Below are 22,354 nucleotides of genomic sequence, written 5' to 3'. Positions count from 1 at the left end.
TGTGCAAGAGATTTAGAATAAAATAAAGTATAATAGACTTGTTACCACGAAATCAGGAACGCAACAAAAGCGTTCACTTCCATCATTGTAAACTAAGTAGTAAACAGAAAAGATAAGAAAAAAAGGCGCAAACAAAGCGAGCAAAAAGAAAAGCATCCGTCGTCTCCCACAAATTCGACCACCGTCTAATCCTCGGTGATCGTTTCGACCCGCCAATGCAGATGCCAACGAGACGATCTTCAGCATTTCCTAATTCGTGTTGTCCGAATCAGCGCTAGCTAGCTAGAGCTAGGGCGTTCTTCCAAGAAGAATAAGTAGATTTGATTGATCCCTTGATTGATGTCGGCCGGGTTCGTGGGGGTGGTGGTCTCCGACCCCTCCCTGCAAGGCCACTTCACCCAGGTCGAGCTCCGATCCCTCAAGGCCAAGGTCATGATCACGCCCTAATCCAAATCGCATTTTCCTAATTGCGATTCCACTCCCAAATCCAATCGTGTCCATCCTGGTGGCTGCAGTTCTTGTCTCTGAAGAGGGACTCCGGCGGCCATGTCACCACCAAGAACCTGCCGGGGCTGATGAAGAAGCTCAGGGGGCTCAGCGACGTGGTTTCCGAGGACGACATTGCTGCATTCTTGTCGGAGGTCTACACCGACGCCGACCAAGAGATCGAGTTCGAGTCATTTCTCCGGGTACATGGATCACGCCATGATCCCTTTCAACCAGCTATAGTGTCAGAGTACCTTTATTTGATAAATGGGTTGTTATGTCAATGTTGCGGCTGCAGGAGTACCTGAACCTGCAGGCGAGGGTAAGCTCCGACCAGGGCGCGAGCAAGAGCTCGTCGTCGTCGTTCCTCAAGTCGAGCACCACCACGCTGCTCCACAACCCTAACCAGGCCGAGAAGTCATCCTACGTGGCGCACATCAACAGCTACCTCGGCGACGACCCGTTTCTGAAGAAGTATTTACCCATGGACCCCGAGGGCGACGACCTGTTCAACCTCGTCAGAGACGGCGTGGTGCTCTGGTGAGATGACCATGCTGTTCGTTGTGTTGTTTTTTACTGCTTTGGTAGCATACAAGATGATGCATTGCAGTGAGTTTGCTACTATGAAAAATTGAAAATATTGCGGTTTGAGTACATACAGTCCTGCCTAGCCTAAAGCTCTGTTTATTTGTCATTCATGGATAAATGCGGTCAGTAAATTGATCAACCTAGCTGTGCCCGGGACGATTGATGAGAGAGCCATCAATAAGAAGAGGGTCCTTAACCCATGGGAGAGGAATGAGAACCATACACTCTGCCTCAACTCTGCAAAGGCTATCGGATGTACCGTTGTCAATCTTGGTGCCCAAGACCTGGTCGAAGGACGGGTACACATTCGCCATCTCTTACCAGCTGGGCTACATTTTCATTTCAACTGACATCAATAATTTCCTTCTAGGTAGTATGTGCACTGTAGATATAGAAATGCTGTCACTGAAACTGTTTAAATATCAATGTCATGTTTAATGCAACAATAAGTTAGTTATTAAGCAAGGGCTAAATTAAAAATGACTGATCCTAGACCTGATGTCTCCATGTTACAGCCTCATCTAGTTCTCGGGTTGATATCTCAAATCATAAAGGTATATCCTGTAAGTTTCAGCCGACACTACTATCTATCATGCAGACTACACAGTACAAGTGTAAAGCCATCTTAAGACCACAGTTAATTATGATTTATGTAAACAGATACAACTTTTGGCTGATCTTAATCTAAAGAAGATGCCACAGCTGGTGGAAATTTTCGATGACAGCAGGGTATATACTACTTTTGTAATCCAGCAATGTTTAATTGACATAATATATGCGTGTCATTTGATTTTACTCATTATTGTACAGGATATAGATGAAGTGCTGAGTTTATCACCCGAAAGGTTGCTTCTCCAGTGGATGAACTACCATATCAAGAGAGCTGGCTACAAGAAAACTATTAACAACTTCTCTTCAGATATCAAGGTTCGAACATCAACTAGTCTTGTATCTTGAGGAAATTTTTATAACTCAAGCAATTATCTTATAAACTAGGCTTGGACAGGATGGTGAAGCCTATGCCTATCTTATCAAAGCACTTGCTCCAGAGTATTCCTCTGAAACTTCATTCGAGACTAAGGATCCTACAGTAAGGGCAACGATGGTGCTTGAACAAGCAGATAAGTTGGAATGCAAAAGATATTTGAGCCCGAAGGATATCACCGAGGGCTCTCCAAATCTAAACCTTGCATTTGTTGCACAAATATTCCAACATAGGTGAGAATTACTCTTTGAAGGAATCTTAATTTTACGTCTTGTCTACTGAATATTCCAACAAATATTTCACCAAAGCAGAATGCATTTTTACATGCAGAAATGGATTGACTACTGACACAAAACAGATCAATCTCACGCAGTCAGCGTCGCGAGATGATATTATATTATCCAGAGAAGAAAGAACCTTCAGAATGTGGATCAACAGCCTCGGAATTGCGACGTACGTGAACAACTTGTTTGAAGATGTTCGAAACGGGTAAGCTTTCAACAGAGGTGGGCCGCGTTTGTCTGTAAATGGATGATTAATGTCAATTCCTGTGCAGGTGGGTTCTTCTAGAAGTGCTCGACAAAGTCTCTCCAGGATCTGTCAACTGGAAGATGGCAACGAAACCTCCAATTAAAATGCCATTTAGAAAACTGGAGAACTGCAATCAGGTTATTAAAATCGGGAAGCAGCTCAAGTTTTCCTTGGTGAATTTAGCTGGAAATGACATTGTTCAGGGAAACAAGAAGTTGATTGTTGGTGAGTTCGGTTTAACAAAATATCGATATTGCTTACTCTTATTTTCCATGTTCCGGATATAGTTTTCATATTAAATATCTTCTCTCGTGTTCTTTCAGCGCTTCTATGGCAACTGATGAGATTCAATATCCTTCAGTTGCTAAACAAACTCAGATTCCACTCTCAAGGGTCCCAAGGAAAAGAAATAACTGATGCCGATATCTTGAGTTGGGCGAATAACAAAGTGAAGGCTTCCGGGAGAAATTCTCGAATCGAAAGCTTTAAGGTGAATTTTATGACTGCACATTGTGTTTCAACAGCGATGGAGTTCGGGAAAAAATTAAGTGGAGGCCTGTATGCAAATTAGACAATTTCATCAAGCTATTTTGTGTCTTCATTGCTGAACTACCCTAATCAATATACTAAACACTTGGCCACAGTTCAGTTGTCACTTCTGTCCAGAAAATTGTAGCTGCTCATAATTCTGTTGTTACTTCAGGAAAAGAACCTATCAAGTGGGATTTTCTTCCTTGAACTTCTTAGTGCTGTACAGCCAAGGGTTGTGAACTGGAAGGTTGTGTCGAAGGGCATAGAAGGTGCATTCTTGGTCAATGAATGAATTGGGTTGTGTTTTTCATTGTGGAGTATCATAAAAATCATGCCTAGTCTTTCTTCATTTTGTTGCTGACTCAAACATACTCTTGTGCTGTGGCAGATGATGAGAAGAAGCTAAATGCTACCTATATCATCAGTATCGCACGGAAGCTTGGGTGTTCAGTTTTTTTGTTACCAGATGACATTATCGAGGTAAAGGGGAATTGCTATGGAACAACCGGCATCCTACATTCCTAAAGATCAAATACATATTACCCTTGGACCTTACAATGTCACTTGTTTCTGCTGCAGGTGAATCAGAAAATGACCCTAACGCTGACTGCTAGCATCATGTACTGGAGCCTGCAGAAACCACAACAGCCTGAAACATCTGAACAGCCGGAACCATCATATGTGGCTTCAGATGCTGCTTCTGATATCGCCTCCGAGGATGCTGCTTCGCCGATGGCACCATCGGAAGGAGAAGAGGTTAACTCATTTCCTATAAGAGTGTCCAACTTGCCAACGGATAACACTTCACAGGCTCATGTTTGAATTCTTTGCCTGATAGTACTACCCCAGCTTAACCACAATGGGCCAGATCATGGTACTGATATGACAACGATATATATGGAGCGATAATCTGTAGCAGTACTTACCCACCCATCATTTTTCGTTCGCTATCTTGCGCACAGATAGAGCTCCGCAAATTTGTTATATTTACTTATTTAGTTTCCTGACTAGTTAGTGCACACAGCAGTGCTCTCTATAGGGTTGTACTCAATAGAGGTGCTATTTGTTCACTGAATTTTGATCTTAATATGAAAGAAGTGTATAGAGGGCATTATTTCTTATTGCAATTTATATGCAATGTTTGGGACATTACGAGAGGCCGTTTCGGATGTCAACTGGAGCTGTTTAAAGCCTCAAACTTGTTTGGCTTGTGCTAACAGATGCTCGAAATGTTGTAAGGTTAAGCTGTCAATTGTGCATTCAAGAATTTATTGCTATCCAGAAGTGTGGTACATGCTGTTGTCCAGAAAGTACGCCTCAATCCTGTTTATACTCTGTAAGTTATTTGGTACCTTCAGAGGAAATTTGATTTTTCCTTGTGCACGACCGTGTCATGCACCGAATAGAAAAAATAACTGCACAATCTGACTTAGATTGGTTAAAATGGCCGTTAACCATGTTAGGGCAACTCTAGCGGGAAGACTGGTCGGAACCAGAAAACTCTGGCCGTTTTCCTGTTTCTTCGTTTCTAGCGCTCCAAAGAGATACTGGATAACAGCCCGGCCCGAAAACATTATCCAGGGTACCCGATAGAACTATCGTGTGCTGCTGCCGTTTTAGTGTTGGACAATGCTACGTAGCGGCGCCCCATCATTCGACGCGCTCACCGGCGGCCGCCACCCCACTATGTGCTCGGCAACGGCGGGCTCCCCAGCGCTCCCCGGCGACGACGGCCTTCCCCCGGAGCTCAGCGGCGACGACGGCTTTACCCCGGCGCGCAGCGACGACGGCCTTCCCCAGGCGCTCCGCATGCTCGGTGGAGGCGGCGACCTGCCCCGCGGCGGCCGCGGCCACCCTCGCTGCTCCGTGCTAGAGCGGCGGGACCTCCCCCGCCGCATGCTCCCTTTGGGCGCTGCTTTTCATCGTGGTTCTGAGGCTACGCGTGAGGGGATAAGGTGCAGTGGGTGAGATGTAATCGCTTATTAGGGGCAGAGATGTAATCGCTTATTACGGTTCGTTCGTTTGTGCGGCGCTTCTCCGTATCAATTCCCTTTAGTGTTTCGATCCCACACCGATCCGCCGCAATTACACCCCTCCCAATCCCTAACCTCCGGCGAACAATCGGCGACGCTTGCCAAAGGGGTCTTCTACTGGCGCGCAGGAGATTGAGGATCTTAATGTGGTACCGGAAACGGACAGTACTGGAGTTGCTGCCAAGCTGACATGGACCAGTTTGTTCATAGTCCTTTAGTTGAGGAAATAAAAAACTCTTCTTGCTATGCACATTGTTTAGCTAATGAGGGCTGCGAAAATAATCATGTAATTCATGGTTTGGTGTTGCACCAAGCTGGTTACTTGGTTAGGGAACAATCTTGTACTCGATTCGGTTCTTAATTAAATATATCGCAGGATTTGACCTAAAAAAATCTCAGGCCGGAACTAGAAGACCCTTGTTTGTCTTTGATGTGAACTCATGTTCCCGAACTGGTTTATACCGGTAAAATGTAAGGACATGTGCAGATTAATTACAAAAGCAGGAGGCTCCTCTGAGAGCAAGGATAACAGTCATCAAAACATGACACATAATTAATAGAACAACTGTTGTGATCCAAACTCCAATCAGCGAAGGCTACCAAAAAACAGAGCTCCACGAGAAAACGCACACACTTCCAGTTTTCAGTTAAGTCATCCAGTATGGTCGTCATCATCAGCTTCTCGCTCCGCGACAAACATGAGCAGCTCGAGCCGCTTGTCAAACTGCGCCGCGCTCTGATCTCTCTTATCTAGCTCAGCGGCCTCTGCTTCCAACCATTTTTCGCGCAGATCATCGAGAACATTACCTTGCTCACTGTTCCCAGTAGCCCCGGGCGCGCTGGGATGAGTAGTTCTCAGTGCGTCGGTTGCAGATGGCGGCGGGAGTGTCAACAGCAAGGCCCGGAACTCCCTTGTGTGCGCAAACGTCTCAAAATTGCAGGCGATTATGTCCAGACAGTACTCCCTTATTTTCATAACGCCATAACTGCATTTGGAGAAAATATTGAACTCAGGAACCCGTCAGATAATATAAACACATACAGAGATCACGCATGAGGAGGACATACATGTCTGATAACATCAACCAATGACACAGTTCTGCAGGCGACACATGTACCAGGTTTGGTAACAGGAGGTCGGCTACGACTCGCTTCAGGGGAAACAGCAAGTATCTAGATGCAACATCAAATAGTTCTTCAGCCTGGGATAGGTTTACTTCATTTTAGTTTCACAGTAAACAAAAATAGCTTCAATACTTCCGTAGAAGTGGTAATTCAGTAATGTTTTTGAATCTTACCAGGATTGGATCCATATGCTCTACTTTATCAGTATACCTAAAATTAAAAAAGCAGGGGATAAGTCCGACAGCAGCAGTAACCGTAACAATAACAAAGGAAATGTGCAAAGGGACCTTACATGTATTCAAGCATCTTTTCAAATGCTTCTACACTCATGTCATGTGCCTCAAGACATGGGAGATCCGGAGATTCATTGTTACCTTCGAGAAAACCCACTGTTCGAGATATCCTGGCTTTGAAGTACTCCGATCTTGAGGCTAAAATCACCTGATGGCACCGAAATACCCTCTCATCTACTTTCACAATGAGATCGGCACGATCACCATCATATGAGTTCCTGCGCATCTCATTTGGTACACTGTTGCAATAATCTTCTTGTCTTGAGTTAGCTAGACAGCTATGTAGAACACGCTGCAATGCTGACGGAAGACGGTCTTCCGGTGGCAAGGACTGGCCTTGCAAAACAAACCTCGTCTGCGACTCCATCAAATCCAACTTCCTGGTTGCCTTATACGGCGCAAACCTATGATGCACAATCTCCTTATCAACTAGCCTGTGCAGCTCCTGGCACTTGCAGACTTTGCAAATGATTGACAGACCCTCCATGTCGTCTACAGGTGCCTCGAGTCGATCGGCGTAGAAGAAATGGATAAGGTTGTACAGGGCAGTAAAGGATAATTTTTTTTCAGAGAATCTCACTTCCTTCCTGTCTTTCCAATCTGTCTTGAATTTCTTCTCGAAGAAGGGCGACCGGGCACAGAGGATGACCCGGTGAGCTTCGATCGGTTTTCCGCCCACGTAGAATGTGATGTCCGGGGGCACCAGACGAGCCGCCGATGCAGCATCCGTTGGCCCAAATCCTGCAAAAAACCTGTCAATTGCATATCAATCTCGATGGGCATGGACAGCAATGGGAGAGAGAGGCAAGACCTGCGGCCTCTGCGAGCGCGGCGGCTTCGGCAGTGGCGCTACCCTGGAGCATCATGTCGAGGAAGGCGGCGCGGTTGGCGGGGCATGCGAGGAAGGCGGCCCGTAGCGCGGCGGGCAGCGGGGCGAGCGGGGGCGGGCGGGCCTCGAATGACTTGAGGAGCCGGCGGAGGTCGAGGTTAAGGGCGGCGTAGTGGCAGCGGTCGCCGTCGAAGGTGCGCTCGGCGCAGACGGCCCCGGCCTGGAGCAGCATCCGCGCGGCGTCGGCGTGGCCCGCGAGGCAGGCATAGTAGAGCGGCACGGAGTCCCAGCGGTCCCGCGCGTTCACGTTGGCCCCGGCCTCGAGGAGGAGGGCGAGGCGGGCGCAGTCCCCCGCGCGCGCCGCCTCGAAGATGTCGCCGCCCGGGACCTTCCGCAGGGGCACCGTCGGGTGGAGGTCCTCCGGGTCGAGGTCGATTTCCATGCCCGTGAACGTCACCTCCGCCGGCGGCGAGAAGACCATTTTTTTTCCTGTTCTCTTTGGGGAATTTTTCTGCGGCGGCGGTGGCGGGCGGGCGGCGGTGAGCGAGGCGTGTCACGCTCGGTTTGTCCAACGAGATGGATGTGTGACACCCACGCTTGCTCCGGTCTCGGCCGTTGATTCTGGTTTTGCCAACGGTGGATCTTCTCTGATTCACATGTTGATGATTTTTTATAAAAACTTAGTCAAACTTAACATAGTTTGACTTTCCGGAAAAAAAATATAAACCTTAAGCCTTGGGATGGAGGTAGTATTAGTTAGTCTGGGTTCGACCATTTTAATAGTACCGATTTTATAGAGCCCGATTGGTAGATTGCACTATCCCTAAATATGTTGTGGGACGCCAAAATCCGGGTGATTGGACGACTGAGCTCCCTCAAAATCTTGGCCTACACGCGTTAAAGCAGTCTGGGGCTAGGCCCTGGTGGTGCGTCTGATTTGGCTGTTTCCGCGAAGGCTGGTCCCGCGGAGCACAAACTGACACTTCCCTTGACATCGCGTCGGTCTATGTCGCTCGCCATAAATTCTGCTCGCCGCCCTCTTCCTCCTCTCACTCGCTCTCGTCTCACTCCATTCCCCTCGACGGTTCATCTGCCGACGATGAGGCGTAGATCGACGGCGGGGTTTGTGTACCATCGCCGAATCCCTGCCGCCTCTGTTGCTTTGACTTCGACCACTGGTTCCCTGCTGCCTCCACCACCCCTACACCCTCTACTTTGACCTTCGACAGCTCGAACATGTCGGTAAGGCTTCTAAAATCTCTCACCATCCCTTGTTTACCGTAGATCTACCCGTGCGCGATTCGTGACATGCATAGCACATCTGGTAGGGTTTAGGATTCCATCGAGTTAATGTTCCGAGGTTGATTTCCTTTGTGACATTCCGATTGCTCTTCATGTGTTTCAGCTTCAAAATGATTGGAGAAATTCTTTGTTGGTTTAGTAGACCTAGGGCTTTGATTGTCAGTTAGATTTGTTAGGTTGCATTTATGAGGCATTTATTTCATTCACTCTTGTTTGTTTGTTACATTGTAGGAGGCTATTAACATCGGGTTCCGTAGTTTTTTTCGGCCGATGATTTAAAATAGTAGCACACTACGAGCTAGGAATAATGTCTTGTAATACCTTGGGCAATCTAATGACAAGCATTGTGTTCTCCAAGATCTTGCAGGATATTTCTTAGCTTTGTTTGCTACATTGTATGAGGCTAACTTGCAAATGTTTAACATACTGGTCATGTGATTATAATGTGGCACAATGATTCATAACTTGCACATTGTTGAGATATCTCCTAACTTCCTACGGTAATTTACAAATGCTTAACATATTGTGACAATGATTAAAAATGTGGCCACATATTTGTGGCACAATGAATCCATCCGACCATGAGCATTGTACAAATACTCAACAATATGCACAACACTTGGTTGGAAAGATTCGTTGTTGTCGGAAGGTCATTTGTGTACGAGGCATACTGTAAGGATGAGCCAATCATGCTGGTATAGTGGCCACTTATCCAACATTGCCTCACATATCTTTTTTTGTAGACTTTGCGCCTAGGAGTGCCTATCAAGGTACCTAAAGAGGGGCCAAGCAAGAGGCCTAGGGGCGAAGACCCTCTGTTGGCCACTTCCACGAGGATGTGTCGCCTACCCACTTCTGCAAGATGCTCATGGCTCCAGGTATTGGCGTGCTCTCTCTCCCAGATGCCTTCAGGCCTTACCTTGGCCCGATGTCGGGGAATATGATCGTGAAGACCACCACAGGGTGCCAGTGGGAGATGAACATCAAGGATGTTAGCGGCAAGGCCGTCCTAAATGCTGGCTGGACAAACTTCACCATTGCCCACTATCTGAAGATTGGCTACATGTTGTTCTTAAAGAAGTTGAGCGGAAGGGAGTACAGAGTGGTTGTCTTCGACTACTCTTGCTGCGAGGTTGTTAGTAGGTGCCCACAAGACCTTGATTACATGAAAGAGGTCTGGCGAAGGTGACAAGTGATCGATGCTGCCCTTAGTTTGTAGTTCCGTACCGTGGTTGTATGAACATTGTTACTATTGTCTATACCGTTGATTTGTATGAACATATTTACTCCCTCCGGCTCCATTTAACCGACGCGGGCACAGCATAAATACATTTTTGCAAAAAGCTACTGTATATTATTTTCTGTAAAAATAATATAGAATAATTCTAATCCAAAAATAATATAATATATATTAAAATGTAAACTTGAATAGATTAAGCTTAAAGCTTCTATTGCTTTGGTTTAGCAGGGAGTAGGAGGAGTCTCGTAAAGACATGTAGGCACGCATGCACACACGCACTCAAGGGTGGAGGTGTCGCAGTAGCGCCTCTGAGTTGTGTAGGTCAGGTGTGGGAGAGAGCAAGAGTTGATGGGCATTGCCTGCACCTTGTTGTTTTTCTATTTTCCAAAAGTATTCTTTTGTCGATTGAGTTTATTTACCACGTCTATCAAATTTTCCCTTTGATGTAAAAAACAATAGCCCTCTTACCGGCTATACATAATATATCCATGTATATGCTAAAATTAATGGATGTCTCGTACTTCCTCCTTTCCAAATTAGGATGCCTATGGTTTCCAGTTAAAGTCAATCTTTTTAAAGTTTGAGCACAGAAAATATATTTCATCATGGTTTTAGAAAATATTGATTTAGGATTATATATGTTGACACTTTTTTTAGATAAAAGAGGGGCAAAGCCCCTGGTTCCATTAACATGCAACCAAGGTTTCACAGTGACAAGATCTGCAAAAAGCTCGAGAATGCAGAAAACATAAAAGGGCTCAACAGTTTGACATCCTCAGAGACACTAAGAGACATAATTACATCCGAACACTTTCGAGTAGCTTCTCGCAGGCAATTTTCTGATGCCAAAGGTTCAGAAGGGAGGGTGATGTAGGCCCGGCATGATTTTTGTCAGACACAAGCCCAAACACCAGCATGTTCATATCCAGGCAATCCGAAGCAATTCCCCACGATGATGATCTAGGAGCATCAGATTTTCGTCCAGCAAGCTCGACAGTTTGTCCAGGCACAACAACCTCCAGCTCCGAATGGTCCAGAGCAATCTGCTTGTTATCACTTTGACACCTGACCATTTTAAACCCTTAAAACACATCTTATTACGAGTTGACCAAAGTGTCCAGAGAACGGCAGTAGAAAACATATTCAAAACAGAATTTCTATTTTCACTAATCCACCATCTTGCTACTGATTCAAAGTCAGCGCCAATGCATTTGTTAAAAATAGAGGAAACCATTTTCCAAAGGTATTTTGCTACCACACAACCAAAGAAAAGGTGATTATATGATTCTTGTTCATTGCAAAATAAGCAAGAGAAATCATCCACCTTCCTCCGTTTATTCAGATTTTCCCTAGTTAGGAGCTTGTTATTGGATAAGGTGTTGACACTTTTTTCTATATAGTTGATCAAACTTTTAGAAATTTAACTTTATCCAAATATTATAGGCATCCTATTTTGAGATAGAGGGAGAAGCAGTACTCCTATTTACCTCTCCCTGCCCCTAAGGCTGACCATAGTGGGTAGTATCATATAGTAGTATCATGTATATGATACTTTTGTATGATACTAGATCCATAATGCATAGTATCATAGACTAGTATCATAGTTTTGCTGTATTAATTGATTTGTAGAATCCCAATACAAATTTGTGTACAAGATTTATTTGATACTCCCTCCATCTCATAGAACAGGGCGTAATATTTTTTTCAAATTTTCGTCATAGCATAAGGCGCATGGTGTGCTTTATCCCAATTTTTCCAAGACTACCCCTGGTGGTTGTTAGCCGAACCTAAATAACCGGGAAAGAGGAGCTAATTCAAGCGATGGGCATTGGTCGTGGGCGGTGCATGCAGCCTGAGGTGCAGTTATTGCACGTTGGGAAGGAGAGAACTAAAGGCATGCATGCCATGCGGGAGAGAGAACCAAGATAACTGTTTAACATTGGAAAGAAACTGTAGCAATTAATCTCAGCGTTAATAGGGGCACGCTGGGAAAGAATTACAATCGCTAGCCTTTCTTAATCTACGAGCCCAAATTTTTACGCCTTAATCCTTGGTATGGAGGGAGTACTAACTTTTCTCGTGATGTGCGCTATGATACAGTATCTACATATGATACTCTAATCTTCTCTCTCATCCATAATTACCTGCCACATCAGCATTTTTGGTGGGGCTAGGATGCATAATACTAGCTATAATAATAGCACTATAGCTAGTCTAAAAGAACTCTCATCAATTTGACTTGACATTAAATGCATCTATCTACCACCGTGCCGACCATTTCATGGATCCCGCGCAGCAGACTCACGGGAAAGTGAACTCTCTCTCTTCTCTCTCTCTCTCAGTAGCAGAAGTGTTGGGTCAATCGCGGCAAGCTGCAAGGCTGTATTTAATTGGCGGCAAATTAGTGATGCTTGATTCAGGCCACGATATAGAAATTATGAAATGTATACCATGGATCGATCATTGATGGATATATAGCTATGTAGGATATTAGATGTGTCTACAGCCTACATCGATCACAACATGTGCACGTATAAATTATTCGCATGTACTCTCTCCATTTCAAAATAACTGTCCCTGCTTCTAGATATGAATGTACTACACACTAAAATGCACCTATATTTTTTGGGCAATCTCTACTTTGTCAGCTGACCTAGCTGAATTAGCCAGTTGTTCTACACTCTCCACCGCACCTAAATCTGTGGATGAATGCCAATGCCCGGCTCCATGGGCTAAACCCTAATCAAGTTTGACAACGATATATACCAACAGCCAGCCCTATCAGGGCACGCAAGTCACAAACTTTGAAACTTTAGCTCCTGTCCGTTAACTTGATGATAGGCGCCAAAAGCGTGCATGCATTTGTTCAGAAAAAAAAATTCATGAATGCGTCCACTGTTGCCCATTCTATAAATAGGGGATCAGCTGAAGCAATATCATCTCATCCTAAGCAATATCATCTCGTCCACAATGGCTCTCAAGTCTCTACTTCTAGTTGGTGTCGTACTAGCTTCTTTGCTGCTTCTCTCCCAGCATGTAGCAGGTGCTAGAGAGCTCACGGAAGGTAAAGGTATGCCCAATTCTCTCTCTCTCTCTCTCGTTATATTAACCTACTGTAGTTATCGTTCATTACATATTTGCATGTGCGCTGAATCGTGCAGCTTAACTATTGACTACTAAACTGATGTTTTTTTTTTTGCGGGGCTCAATTGATGATATTTTCTTGTATGATGAAGAATCTGAGGAGAAGAACGTGAAACCTGAAGGAAGGCATGGTGGAGGATACGGAAACAATGGAGGATATGGAAATAATGGAGGATATGGAAACAATGGTGGAGGGTACGGCAATAACGGTGGAGGATATGGGAATAGTGGTGGTTACGGAAACAATGGAGGATATGGAAGCAACAACGGAGGATATGGAAACGGTGGTGGAAACCAACACGGTGGAGGATATGGAAACAATGGTGGCGGGAACAGTGGAGGTTATGGAAATCCTAGGTATGGTGGGGGTTATGGTCCTGGTAACGGAGGTGGAGGATATGGACCGGGCTATGGTCCCGGGAGTGGTAACCAGGGATATGGTGGCGGAAATGGCAATCCTACCTACGGTAGTGGCAACAATGGTGGATATGGGAGTGGCTCTGGCGGTGGGTATGGTAGTGGCAGCGGAAACGGTGGTGGTGGAGGTTACGGGGGAGGATATGGTGGTGGAGGCAATCCTGGAAGCGGATACGGTGGAGGGGGTCAAAACGGTGGGTGGCACTAATAAGAAAAGAAGCTAGATATGTACATGTGATAAATAAAACATTTTGGATATGCTAGTACAAATGTGGTCCTGATGCTCGCATATAGAAGCAAGGTCCATAAGAGCAACAATTGGAAGATCAAGCTAGCATTGTGTGGCCTCGATCGTGTCTACGCATGATATATGTGCTATATATGTGGCTTCTGGATGTCGTGGCACATGCATGTTGTACACAGTGGTATAAAATATTTGATCAGTTTGTCGTTTCCTAACTTGGTGGGACTATATTAATATTCATATAGAATCCCTTCGATGTAAACTACTACCTACTTTCCAAACAACATGGACATAAATTTAAATTAGTGAAAACTTAAAATCGTATAAGTTCAATCAATTTTATAAACAAAAATATAACCATTTAGAACATTTAGCAAATATACAATGGAAATATATTTTAAGATGGATCTATTTGGTATTGATTTAATAATCTAGATGTTCATATTTTTATCTATATAATTGATCAAATTATAATACGTCAACTTTTAATGCAAAATATATAAGTGAGAGAATAGTGAGATTATATGGTCCTTGTAAAATGCGAGAGAGCCATCTTTAATATACTGATTTTTATTAAACTAAATTCACAATTTCAAGGATGTGTCTATTATGCAATAGAATACAATATGGACTATTAGCCACCATAAAAGCAATGCTAAATAAAATATCAGATATGGAGAAAACATATTGAATTGTCTTGAATTTATGAGTAAATCGGTACAATGGTCATTTTGCTACAAACCAATTGACATAGGCATATGTGTAATTTTACATGGTATTAAATCAGTAGAATTTTAACCCGACTCTTCACTTTGCACATTGATATACTTTGCATAAAAGATTACCGGGCCGGTTTTCTTGTATGTGTACTATCCTCAGGTGTTATCAGTGGTAACTAACCGAGTTGCTCTCGCAAATGGGACGGCGTCGTCTTAACAACACTATATTTTTTCAAAAGAGATTTATGGTTCCATAGATATTATAAATAATACAAACAGTATTGACAATATATCTATTGCAAGATTTACCGCATTATATTTTGCTTTATATCGGGATTATCTATATCTTGATTCCATTTAGTTTTCATATTATTACAATTATCGTTTACCAATATATCAAATTGGACTTTTTTATGTGGAACATAATTCTTAAAGTGCAGCTTGCCAGTATTTTTTCTAGGTGTTCACAAAACCAATTTAATGTTTAGACAACATTAAATATGTAAACAATAAATTACTTACAAATGTGAATGTTTTTTTCACTTCTTAACATGTGCGGAAACTAATAGTGAGATTTTTTTGACTTTGTACATACCTATATTATTTTTCCCTACTCCCTCCGATCCATATTAGCATTAAGTAATATGAACTAGAGGAAGTACAAAAAAAAAAGAGATCCTCATGCGTTTGATTTACCCCCATTTTAACTGGAAACACGTGGCAATCTTGTATTTTGAAATAAGCGATTTTTAGACTGATGGGGATATGCCTTATGGGGTATACCATGAAGGGGAGTCCCCTGCTGCACCAAGGAGGCTCACGGTACACCCAACTCGCCTAGGCTTGCTGGAGATGGCAACTGGAACTACTGAAGGCTCAAGAGACTAGCTTTGTGATCCGGTTGCCCTAAATACGAGAGTCCGAGTCCCAACCGACTCGGTCTTTTTTTTCTTGTAGATCCTAGTTGGCTGCATATATAAAGCCACCAGGGGCGCCCCTTGAGGGACAGTTTAGATCTCACTAGACAAACTAGATAGGACTTGCCTCGGGCGACTCCCTTCTATGATCATATAATGAATTGTAGTAGGATTAACGATCCTCCACCGAAAGGACGTGAACCTGGGTACAACATGTGTCAATCTTGTTCCCGGATTCTCCTATACATAACCTTGCTCCACACCTCTTATGTGCTATCCTTGGTAGTATCTGTCGTGGTTATTCCCACGACAGTGGTGCCCACCGTGGGGGAAGCGGTGCATGGAGATCGTGATCCGGGCAGGATCCATCATCAACTTCAACATCTAAATCATGTCTACTTCAGCGTGTTCCATATGCGATAATATGGTGGCGGCGCGTCCGATGTACGTCAACATACTGATGACCGAGTGAGTAGTACAAAGAAAAAGAAAAATGTTGCCAAACCTCCAGTGGATCGCGCACTCGTTTCCTCCACATCCTGCGTCTGATGCATGTTCCGTGGGCCCCACCTTTATCTTCTCCCTCACCGCACATTCTCTTCCCCCATCCCCATCACTCTCATGTGTATCACGGCCGCCCCAGCGACCTGTTGGCACTCCCAGTCGCCCCTTTGCCATCTGCATGTGCTTCCCCTTTGCCGGAGCGCTGCCCGCTCCGCCTCCACGCGGCGCCCTGCTTGAAGTTTTGCGTCCTCGTTGACCCGACATGCAGCTCGGCCTCCCGCCCCACGCTGCAACTCCGCCTGCTACCAACAAGAGCACCTACTCAACCCCTCCCTCCTACCCCGTGTTGTTCACGTCTGGTCGCGCGGTTCCCGTCAGGCGGTGGAGAACCGGCAGCTGTTCTGTCATAGGAGGACGGGATCACAGAACGGAGACAGTCGACTGCGGCACGTTGGCGGCGAGCATGAAGATATGTGGGCATCTAGGGAGGCTAGAACTTATTCCTTGAGGGCGGCGGGATCAAGCAACGACGGCGCCCAAGGTTTGGCGGTGAACTGGTGGTGTTAGAGGTGTCGGGTTATGCCGGAGGTGCTTCTGCGAGTGCCGCTGGCCACCTTCATCTCTATCATCCAAGTTAATGGATCATGACATTGACATAAACCTCGACCTCCACCTTCGTCAAGCTGCAGGTCCGCGCTATGGATGCTACATAAAAGCTGAATGTGATGCCACAATACTTTTTTTGCTATAATTGTTTTGCGATTTTTGTTATAATAGTATAATTTGGTTGTTACATGTGTCCAACGATGTCTCTGCGAAATTGGTTTTCGCTACATTGGTTCTGTGTTTTTTGCTATAATATTATAAAATTGTTGCTACAATGTTGTTTTGTGCCTTTGCTACAATAGTACACCTTTTTTGCTACAACATCTCCGACAAGGTGTCAGGCGATGTCTCGTTGATGTTTCCAACGAAGTTAACTTTTGCTATAATAGTACTTTTTTTTGCTACAAGGTACGTGGCGAGGCCTATGGTGAACCATTGTTGCTACAATCAGATTGATTTTGTTACATTAGTGCTTTCATGGATGCAAAAGTAGGATTTTAGGTGAGAATTTTTTTTTCTATTTTGGAAAATTATGGAAGCAAAAGCAAGAGGAATGGGGTGATTTGATCAGGCCGCCAAAAACGACCAATCGGACAGCTGAGGACTCAGGATCGGGGGGACGCCGAGTACTCTACAAAGAAAAAACACATTTTATCCCAGCTTACCACAAATAAATATCCCATACGAGTTCTACTGAACCAACGGACCGAGAGGATGAACTGATCTAGCACGGTACAAGACAGGATATTAATTCCCCTTCAATATAGCCCGTGGAAAAGAATGACCAAGGCATGTGTACTAAACCGGTTGCATATGTGTGAAAATCAACAGATTTCTAGCACTACAGAAAAGTTAACCAAATGATAAGCAATAGATATCGCTCAAGATACAAACACCGTGTTTGCTATACCCTATACATATCCTACCAGTCGGCTATTCCTTTCTAATCAATCATCTCCAAGATAATACTTTCAGCAAGTTTGGGTTGATGGATCAGGTTTCTCAGTATGCACGACAGCACAATCCCTAGGGCGGGGCAACACAATCCCTAGGGCGGCACAGAACATTGCCAGCCAGGGTCTCCCTCTTTCTTGTACAACATCTGCAATCGGCAAGAATGCTCCATTATCAACTTATAAGTCGAGGGATGGTCCCGAGCCACCAGGGAGAAATTGTCGCGGTACATATGCGTCCTTCGACCATCAGCTGCCAAATGAGAGCACCACCGCCCGCCTGCAGCTTCCTTGCTGAATTGTAGATTTTGTCGTACACAACTTTTAGAAGAACATCTCTATCAGCTGTGCTGTTAGAATCCACATGCTGCTGCATGTAGCCGACTTCCGAGAACAGGACAGGTTTTTTCAAGATGTGTTCGCTATCATTAAGGTGAGAGTCGACCCAGCTGGAAAGATATCTGATTTTATCTTCCATGCTTGCCTTTGGTAGCCTGGCAACAAAAAGATGCGTCAATGGCATATAAATTCATGACACGTTTGTACAAAGATAGGGAAAGATACATACCAGCTGTCAGGGTAAGCATGAACCGATGCAAAATCAATATGCTTGACTGCGGAGTTCTGTATGAAGTCTGAGCAGAGTGAAGATGCCCAGTCCCCAGGATTAAAACCCAGCCTCTCAACCATTCCAGTGCCATAAAACCCTTCAATTCCAACTGCAACGAGATGATTAGTGTCCAGACTCTTGACGTATGCTGCCATCTCTTTTATCCAAGCCTGCCAAGGAATATTGGGTCCAAGTGCTGAGTGCTATCTCTTAGAAAGATTTATGTGTTCCTGAAAGTGAAAATAGATACCACTTTACCTGGACATGAGGAGCTGATGAGTTGGAGACACACCTAGGCTCATTCATGAGCTCCCACGCAAATATAGCAGGTTCATCACAGTATCTGATTCCACTGTAAGAGTTCCTTCTGGTTAATATTGCCTGTTGGTAATACATTATATGGCAATGGCGATGAAATCGTCAAATTTCGGCCAAATATTGGAGAATAACATGTTTCTTTATAGGGCTTTTGCAAACATAGCTGCATTTCTTATTTATACCAGGTGGATTAGAGTCTCAATAGAGGACAAAGATACTGAAATCTTGAGTATATGACCATATTAGATACATCTGTGTCATGGAAAAGCCAAAATTTCTAATATAAAAATAACACACATTCTATCAAGTATCCATTTGCCTTCCGAGATAATCTACACTTATCCAGTGAAAACCATGGTATGTGTACAAAACAGATCGAACAAGAATGGACAAATGGAGACCGAGCTAGATGTAGCCCTTCTTTGAAAATTCGAAAATCATATTTTAAAGTTTTAAAAATTCCGAAAAAAAATCCTGGATATACATCATTGGCCACATCCAAGATTTTGTCAAATTTTTTAAAAACTTTAAATATGTTTTTAAATTATTATAAATAAATGGCTACAGATCGAACCCACTATGTCGTTGCTGATGGCGTCGTCACAAGTAACGTGTGAATATCAAAATTAATGTTCTACTATGTTAGTGCAGCACTCCACAGGATTGCAATGGATACAAAACTAATAATCCCTCTATCTCACGATAACTGTCATGAGCCTCACAAGAATCCATTTAGAAACAACATTTCATTCCACAAGGAAAAGGGTATATTGCATGGTACTTTATCATTAAGTCTTCTCTAGAACTTGTTACGTGCACATGGTGAGTTTTGGGGACAGCTAAGGAAAAAAAAGAGTGGTAAATATGAGGTGCTACAATACACAAAGATAATTTGTTTTGATTTAATCGAATACCTTCACGTAATCCCTGTAGTACCCCTTAATGATAGGGTGATAGAAAAAGGAATCAGTTGAATTTGTCATGTTAGCTCCAGCTGCTTGTGCCCACTTAACATACTGGGCCTTCCCTCCAAAGTTATTCAGGTTGTTGACAAGGCAAAGAATCAGCCTGATATGGTTTCTCCGGGCTTCATATATCACATAATCCAATTCCTGGAGTGAACAAAACTCATATTAATATTCACATGAGGAACATTGTGTACATACGCTATTTTAACCCTATTAGCTGATGTACTGACATCTTAAAAGTGATTCTAAAAATGTCTGCCTGTTCATAGAGGATACACTTTGGGGCTGCAAACAGCCACTAAAAGCAAACTGACAACTTATTAGGCCAAGGAACAGAATGTAGAAATTTCATGTGAAGATAGAAAAAAAGTGGAACACCACACAGTTGACAATTGGTCATCTCCAGCAAAAATAGCTCTTAAAAGTAACACTCAAACCCTATCTACAGAACAAAGGGGGCACTGAACCCTTTTTTAGTATAGTTTCAAAAAGTCATACCCAAAATAATTTTTAATATATATTTATTGTGGTTCAATAGCGAAGCACGTGCAATATGCTAGTAATCATGAAAAGTTTGACGCCAGTTTATACCCCAGAAAAGATACAGGACGCTCAAAATTCAGAACCGTGAGCCTATGCTTCTTGTCAGAGGACTGCACGGTATGTGGCATTGCTCAGGTTGGGCAGAGCCAGCAAGTATTAGGAGGTGCCAAATACGGAGTAGATTGCACTACTCCGTACATGCCAACGGTCTTAGTGTGAAGTTGTACTGTGGCATGCAGTACTGAATTATGGATTTGGACTAAGGAAGCATAGAGCATAGCACGATGCAACCTGCTATCCAAAAAATGACGCGGCATACAACCCCTACAATTGGATTACATCAGTGTGTTGTGGAATCAATACGATGCGTTTGTCAGTGGCAGTGGCTCTAAGTAATGCAATTAGATAAGGGGACTAGACTAGGGGAGAGATCTGCGTGGACCTGGAAGACGGCCTCGCTGAAGCGCCCGGGGGAGATCTGGAGCGCGCCGGGGCCACCGTCGGCGAAGGCCCAGGTGCGGCAGACGGCGAGGCCCATGCGTCGCCCCCGACGCAGCATCTCCGACACGAGCGCGGGGTTGCGGGAGGAGAGCAGCCAGTAGGAGTTCCAGCCGTTGAAGTAGAGCGGCGCGCCCGTGGCGGCATCCACGAAGTGGGTGCCGTCGCGGCCGGCGAATGACATCCGCGGCTGCAGCCACGGCACCGGCAGCTTCAGCTTGGCGGCGGGGTCGCGGCCGGGGAACCAGTTGAGGTAGAGAACGGCCAGGAGGAGGAGCAGGCCCAGAAAGCTGTAGAGCCGCCTCTCCCGTTGCAGCGCCATTGGCCGACAGGGCTGGCTCCGCCGCCGCCGCTGCCGGATGGAACCGTGCCAAATGCCGGGATTTGGTTCGGCCGCTGACCGCGCTAGTACGGTTTTGTCGGTACTCACAAAATTATGCAGCACGTTCGTTCTAAAGGCTCCCGACCATTTGCCACCACGCCTTCGAAAAATGCCGTCTGAACCTAGCTCAGCAACCAACGCATACTGATTGGACTATTCATCTCGGCTGACGCTGTGCGGTCGCGCCGCCACGGGCCTGCCTGACAGTGGTCTAGATCGATGTGTCTTCTCAAACACGCTAGTACTACCAACGAGCAATGGTTTTAGCAGTCTGCGCCACGTTAATGACAACGTCTCGCGTACCACGTGACCGCTGTCCCCTCTGCCAAGAAAATTAATACCGTTGCCAAGCGTGTCGCGCCCTCGACTTCCTCCGGCGTATATAAAGAGGGACGCGCACTCGGTTGCCTCATCCCCTCCTCAACCCTAGCTGCCGCACAACCTCCACCGTAGACACCAACCTTTCCATGATGAGCAACATCGACGTCTGCCATGCTGCTCCGCCTCCACCTCTATCTCCACCCCCGACTCCACCTCCCCCGACCGACAACTCCGACACCGAGGAGTACGACAACGAGAACAAGGATAGCGACGACGACGTTATCGACGTGGCCATGAACATGAAGTTCATGGCTGGCACGGAGCAGGAGGCAGAGGAGGAGCGAGCGGCCCACCCGATGTTCAACGAGTAGCAACAACACCGCAGGGAGGCGGTGGCCACACAGGAGGAGTCGGACGACGACGACTTTGACTGGAGCGGGCCTAACCCGGAGGACAAGGCGGCAGAGCATAGGGCCTTAGTCGCGTCCTTCGAGACGCCGAAGAAGGCCGAGGATGACGCAAACGAGGCGTTGCGGCATCGGCTACTTGAGGACGCGGCGGCCCACCGAGCTCTAGCGATCGAGCGGCGGATGGAGCGGCAGGCGGCGGAGGAGGGAGGGAGAGAGGCAACAACTGGTCCGGGGTGTCAACCGCTCCGAGGGGCGACAAGTAGTCTAAGAGCCTTGTTCATTCGTGTTTTCCCCTTTTTTTTCCTATGTAAATTATGTTTTTAGTTGAATGAAAAAATTGTTGCAAAAATAATATACGTTCGGTGGCTTGAGGCACCCAGACGTAAACAGATATAAGGTAAAAATATAATAATTTCCGTGTCCGCGGACCGACACAGCTAGTCGATTTTGGTTCAGCCGACGCATGGACCGCGTCCCCGTAGATGCGAATTAGCCTTGATACATCTGTTTAGTTTGGGCCGGCTCGATGCATTCTTTGCCAAAAATATTTTACATTTATAATAAACCATGCACATAGTACCGAAAATAAGTAAAAAAGAAAAGAAAAGAAAATAGCCCTAGCTAATCATGTCATGGCTGCCTACTTATCGTCGTCATTGTCGACGATGTTGATTACAAGGATCGCTTGCGTGTGTTCTCAGTACCTGTAAAAAAGATTACGGATCAACCTAGTTTACGGGTTCGGCCAGTTTTACGAAATCTGCTCCTAAACGTCTGTGGGCGAAATATGCGTGATGTTTTTATTTTCCTTTGATCAATCCCTTGTAACAAAACTTTGATAAGCATCTAAAGAGTGC

At 45.0% G+C, this 22,354-nt stretch overlaps 3 protein-coding genes and 1 pseudogene across 6 annotated transcripts; 2 read left to right on the top strand and 2 right to left on the bottom strand.

Annotated features, from left to right (window-relative positions):
- The first annotated feature begins 339 nt into the window (after positions 1-339).
- On the top strand, positions 340-3,943 carry LOC124648478 (fimbrin-4-like). The gene is made up of 14 exons (XM_047188242.1): positions 340-429; positions 516-689; positions 785-1,026; positions 1,202-1,373; positions 1,590-1,628; positions 1,735-1,803; positions 1,885-2,001; positions 2,081-2,292; positions 2,390-2,548; positions 2,616-2,815; positions 2,914-3,080; positions 3,294-3,390; positions 3,510-3,601; positions 3,701-3,943. Exons 1-14 carry the CDS (start codon positions 340-342, stop codon positions 3,941-3,943), a joined length of 2,073 nt encoding a protein of 690 aa, XP_047044198.1.
- Positions 3,944-5,580: 1,637 nt separating this feature from the next.
- Positions 5,581-7,925, bottom strand: LOC124676973 (BTB/POZ domain-containing protein At2g04740-like). Its single transcript, XM_047212984.1, has 5 exons — positions 7,384-7,925; positions 6,572-7,313; positions 6,453-6,489; positions 6,223-6,356; positions 5,581-6,140 (listed from the first exon to the last, which is right to left on the bottom strand). Exons 1-5 carry the CDS (start codon positions 7,880-7,882, stop codon positions 5,807-5,809), a joined length of 1,746 nt encoding a protein of 581 aa, XP_047068940.1. The 5' UTR covers positions 7,883-7,925; the 3' UTR covers positions 5,581-5,806.
- A 4,947-nt stretch (positions 7,926-12,872) lies between these two features.
- LOC124688568 (glycine-rich cell wall structural protein 2-like) lies at positions 12,873-13,963 on the top strand. Of its 4 annotated transcripts, none has more exons than XM_047222445.1 (3): positions 12,873-13,007; positions 13,180-13,224; positions 13,261-13,963. In XM_047222445.1, exons 1-3 carry the CDS (start codon positions 12,914-12,916, stop codon positions 13,710-13,712), a joined length of 591 nt encoding a protein of 196 aa, XP_047078401.1. In that variant the 5' UTR covers positions 12,873-12,913; the 3' UTR covers positions 13,713-13,963. The 4 variants fall into 4 exon arrangements, with proteins under 4 accessions (XP_047078401.1, XP_047078272.1, XP_047078337.1 ...); XM_047222381.1 differs by having other exon boundaries at positions 12,875-13,013; XM_047222316.1 differs by having other exon boundaries at positions 13,180-13,963.
- A 3,251-nt stretch (positions 13,964-17,214) lies between these two features.
- Positions 17,215-20,706, bottom strand: LOC124648467 (annotated as a pseudogene).
- Positions 20,707-22,354: the final 1,648 nt, after the last annotated feature.

Source organism: Lolium rigidum, chromosome 1 (genome assembly GCF_022539505.1).
Source record: "Lolium rigidum isolate FL_2022 chromosome 1, APGP_CSIRO_Lrig_0.1, whole genome shotgun sequence".
NCBI lineage: Eukaryota > Viridiplantae > Streptophyta > Magnoliopsida > Poales > Poaceae > Lolium > Lolium rigidum.
The sequence above is the reverse complement of the archived record's forward strand: the minus strand, read 5'-3'. Positions and strand labels throughout refer to the sequence as shown.

What these genes read in the sequence shown, in the direction of transcription:
- LOC124688568 (XM_047222258.1), top strand. Translation starts at nt 12,914, where the DNA reads ATGGCTCTCAAGTCTCTACTTCTAGTTGGTGTCGTACTAGCTTCTTTG. An exon ending in AGAGCTCACGGAAGGTAAAG is followed by an intron (nt 13,014 to 13,179) that starts GTATGCCCAATT and finishes TGTATGATGAAG; the next exon opens with AATCTGAGGAGAAGAACGTG.
- LOC124648478 (XM_047188242.1), top strand. Translation starts at nt 340, where the DNA reads ATGTCGGCCGGGTTCGTGGGGGTGGTGGTCTCCGACCCCTCCCTGCAA. An exon ending in TTTGAAGATGTTCGAAACGG is followed by an intron (nt 2,549 to 2,615) that starts GTAAGCTTTCAA and finishes ATTCCTGTGCAG; the next exon opens with GTGGGTTCTTCTAGAAGTGC. An exon ending in CTCGAATCGAAAGCTTTAAG is followed by an intron (nt 3,081 to 3,293) that starts GTGAATTTTATG and finishes TTGTTACTTCAG; the next exon opens with GAAAAGAACCTATCAAGTGG.
- LOC124676973 (XM_047212984.1), bottom strand. Translation starts at nt 7,882, where the DNA reads ATGGTCTTCTCGCCGCCGGCGGAGGTGACGTTCACGGGCATGGAAATC. An exon ending in CGCGCTCGCAGAGGCCGCAG is followed by an intron (nt 7,314 to 7,383) that starts GTCTTGCCTCTC and finishes GGTTTTTTGCAG; the next exon opens with GATTTGGGCCAACGGATGCT. An exon ending in AGCATATGGATCCAATCCTG is followed by an intron (nt 6,357 to 6,452) that starts GTAAGATTCAAA and finishes AACCTATCCCAG; the next exon opens with GCTGAAGAACTATTTGATGT.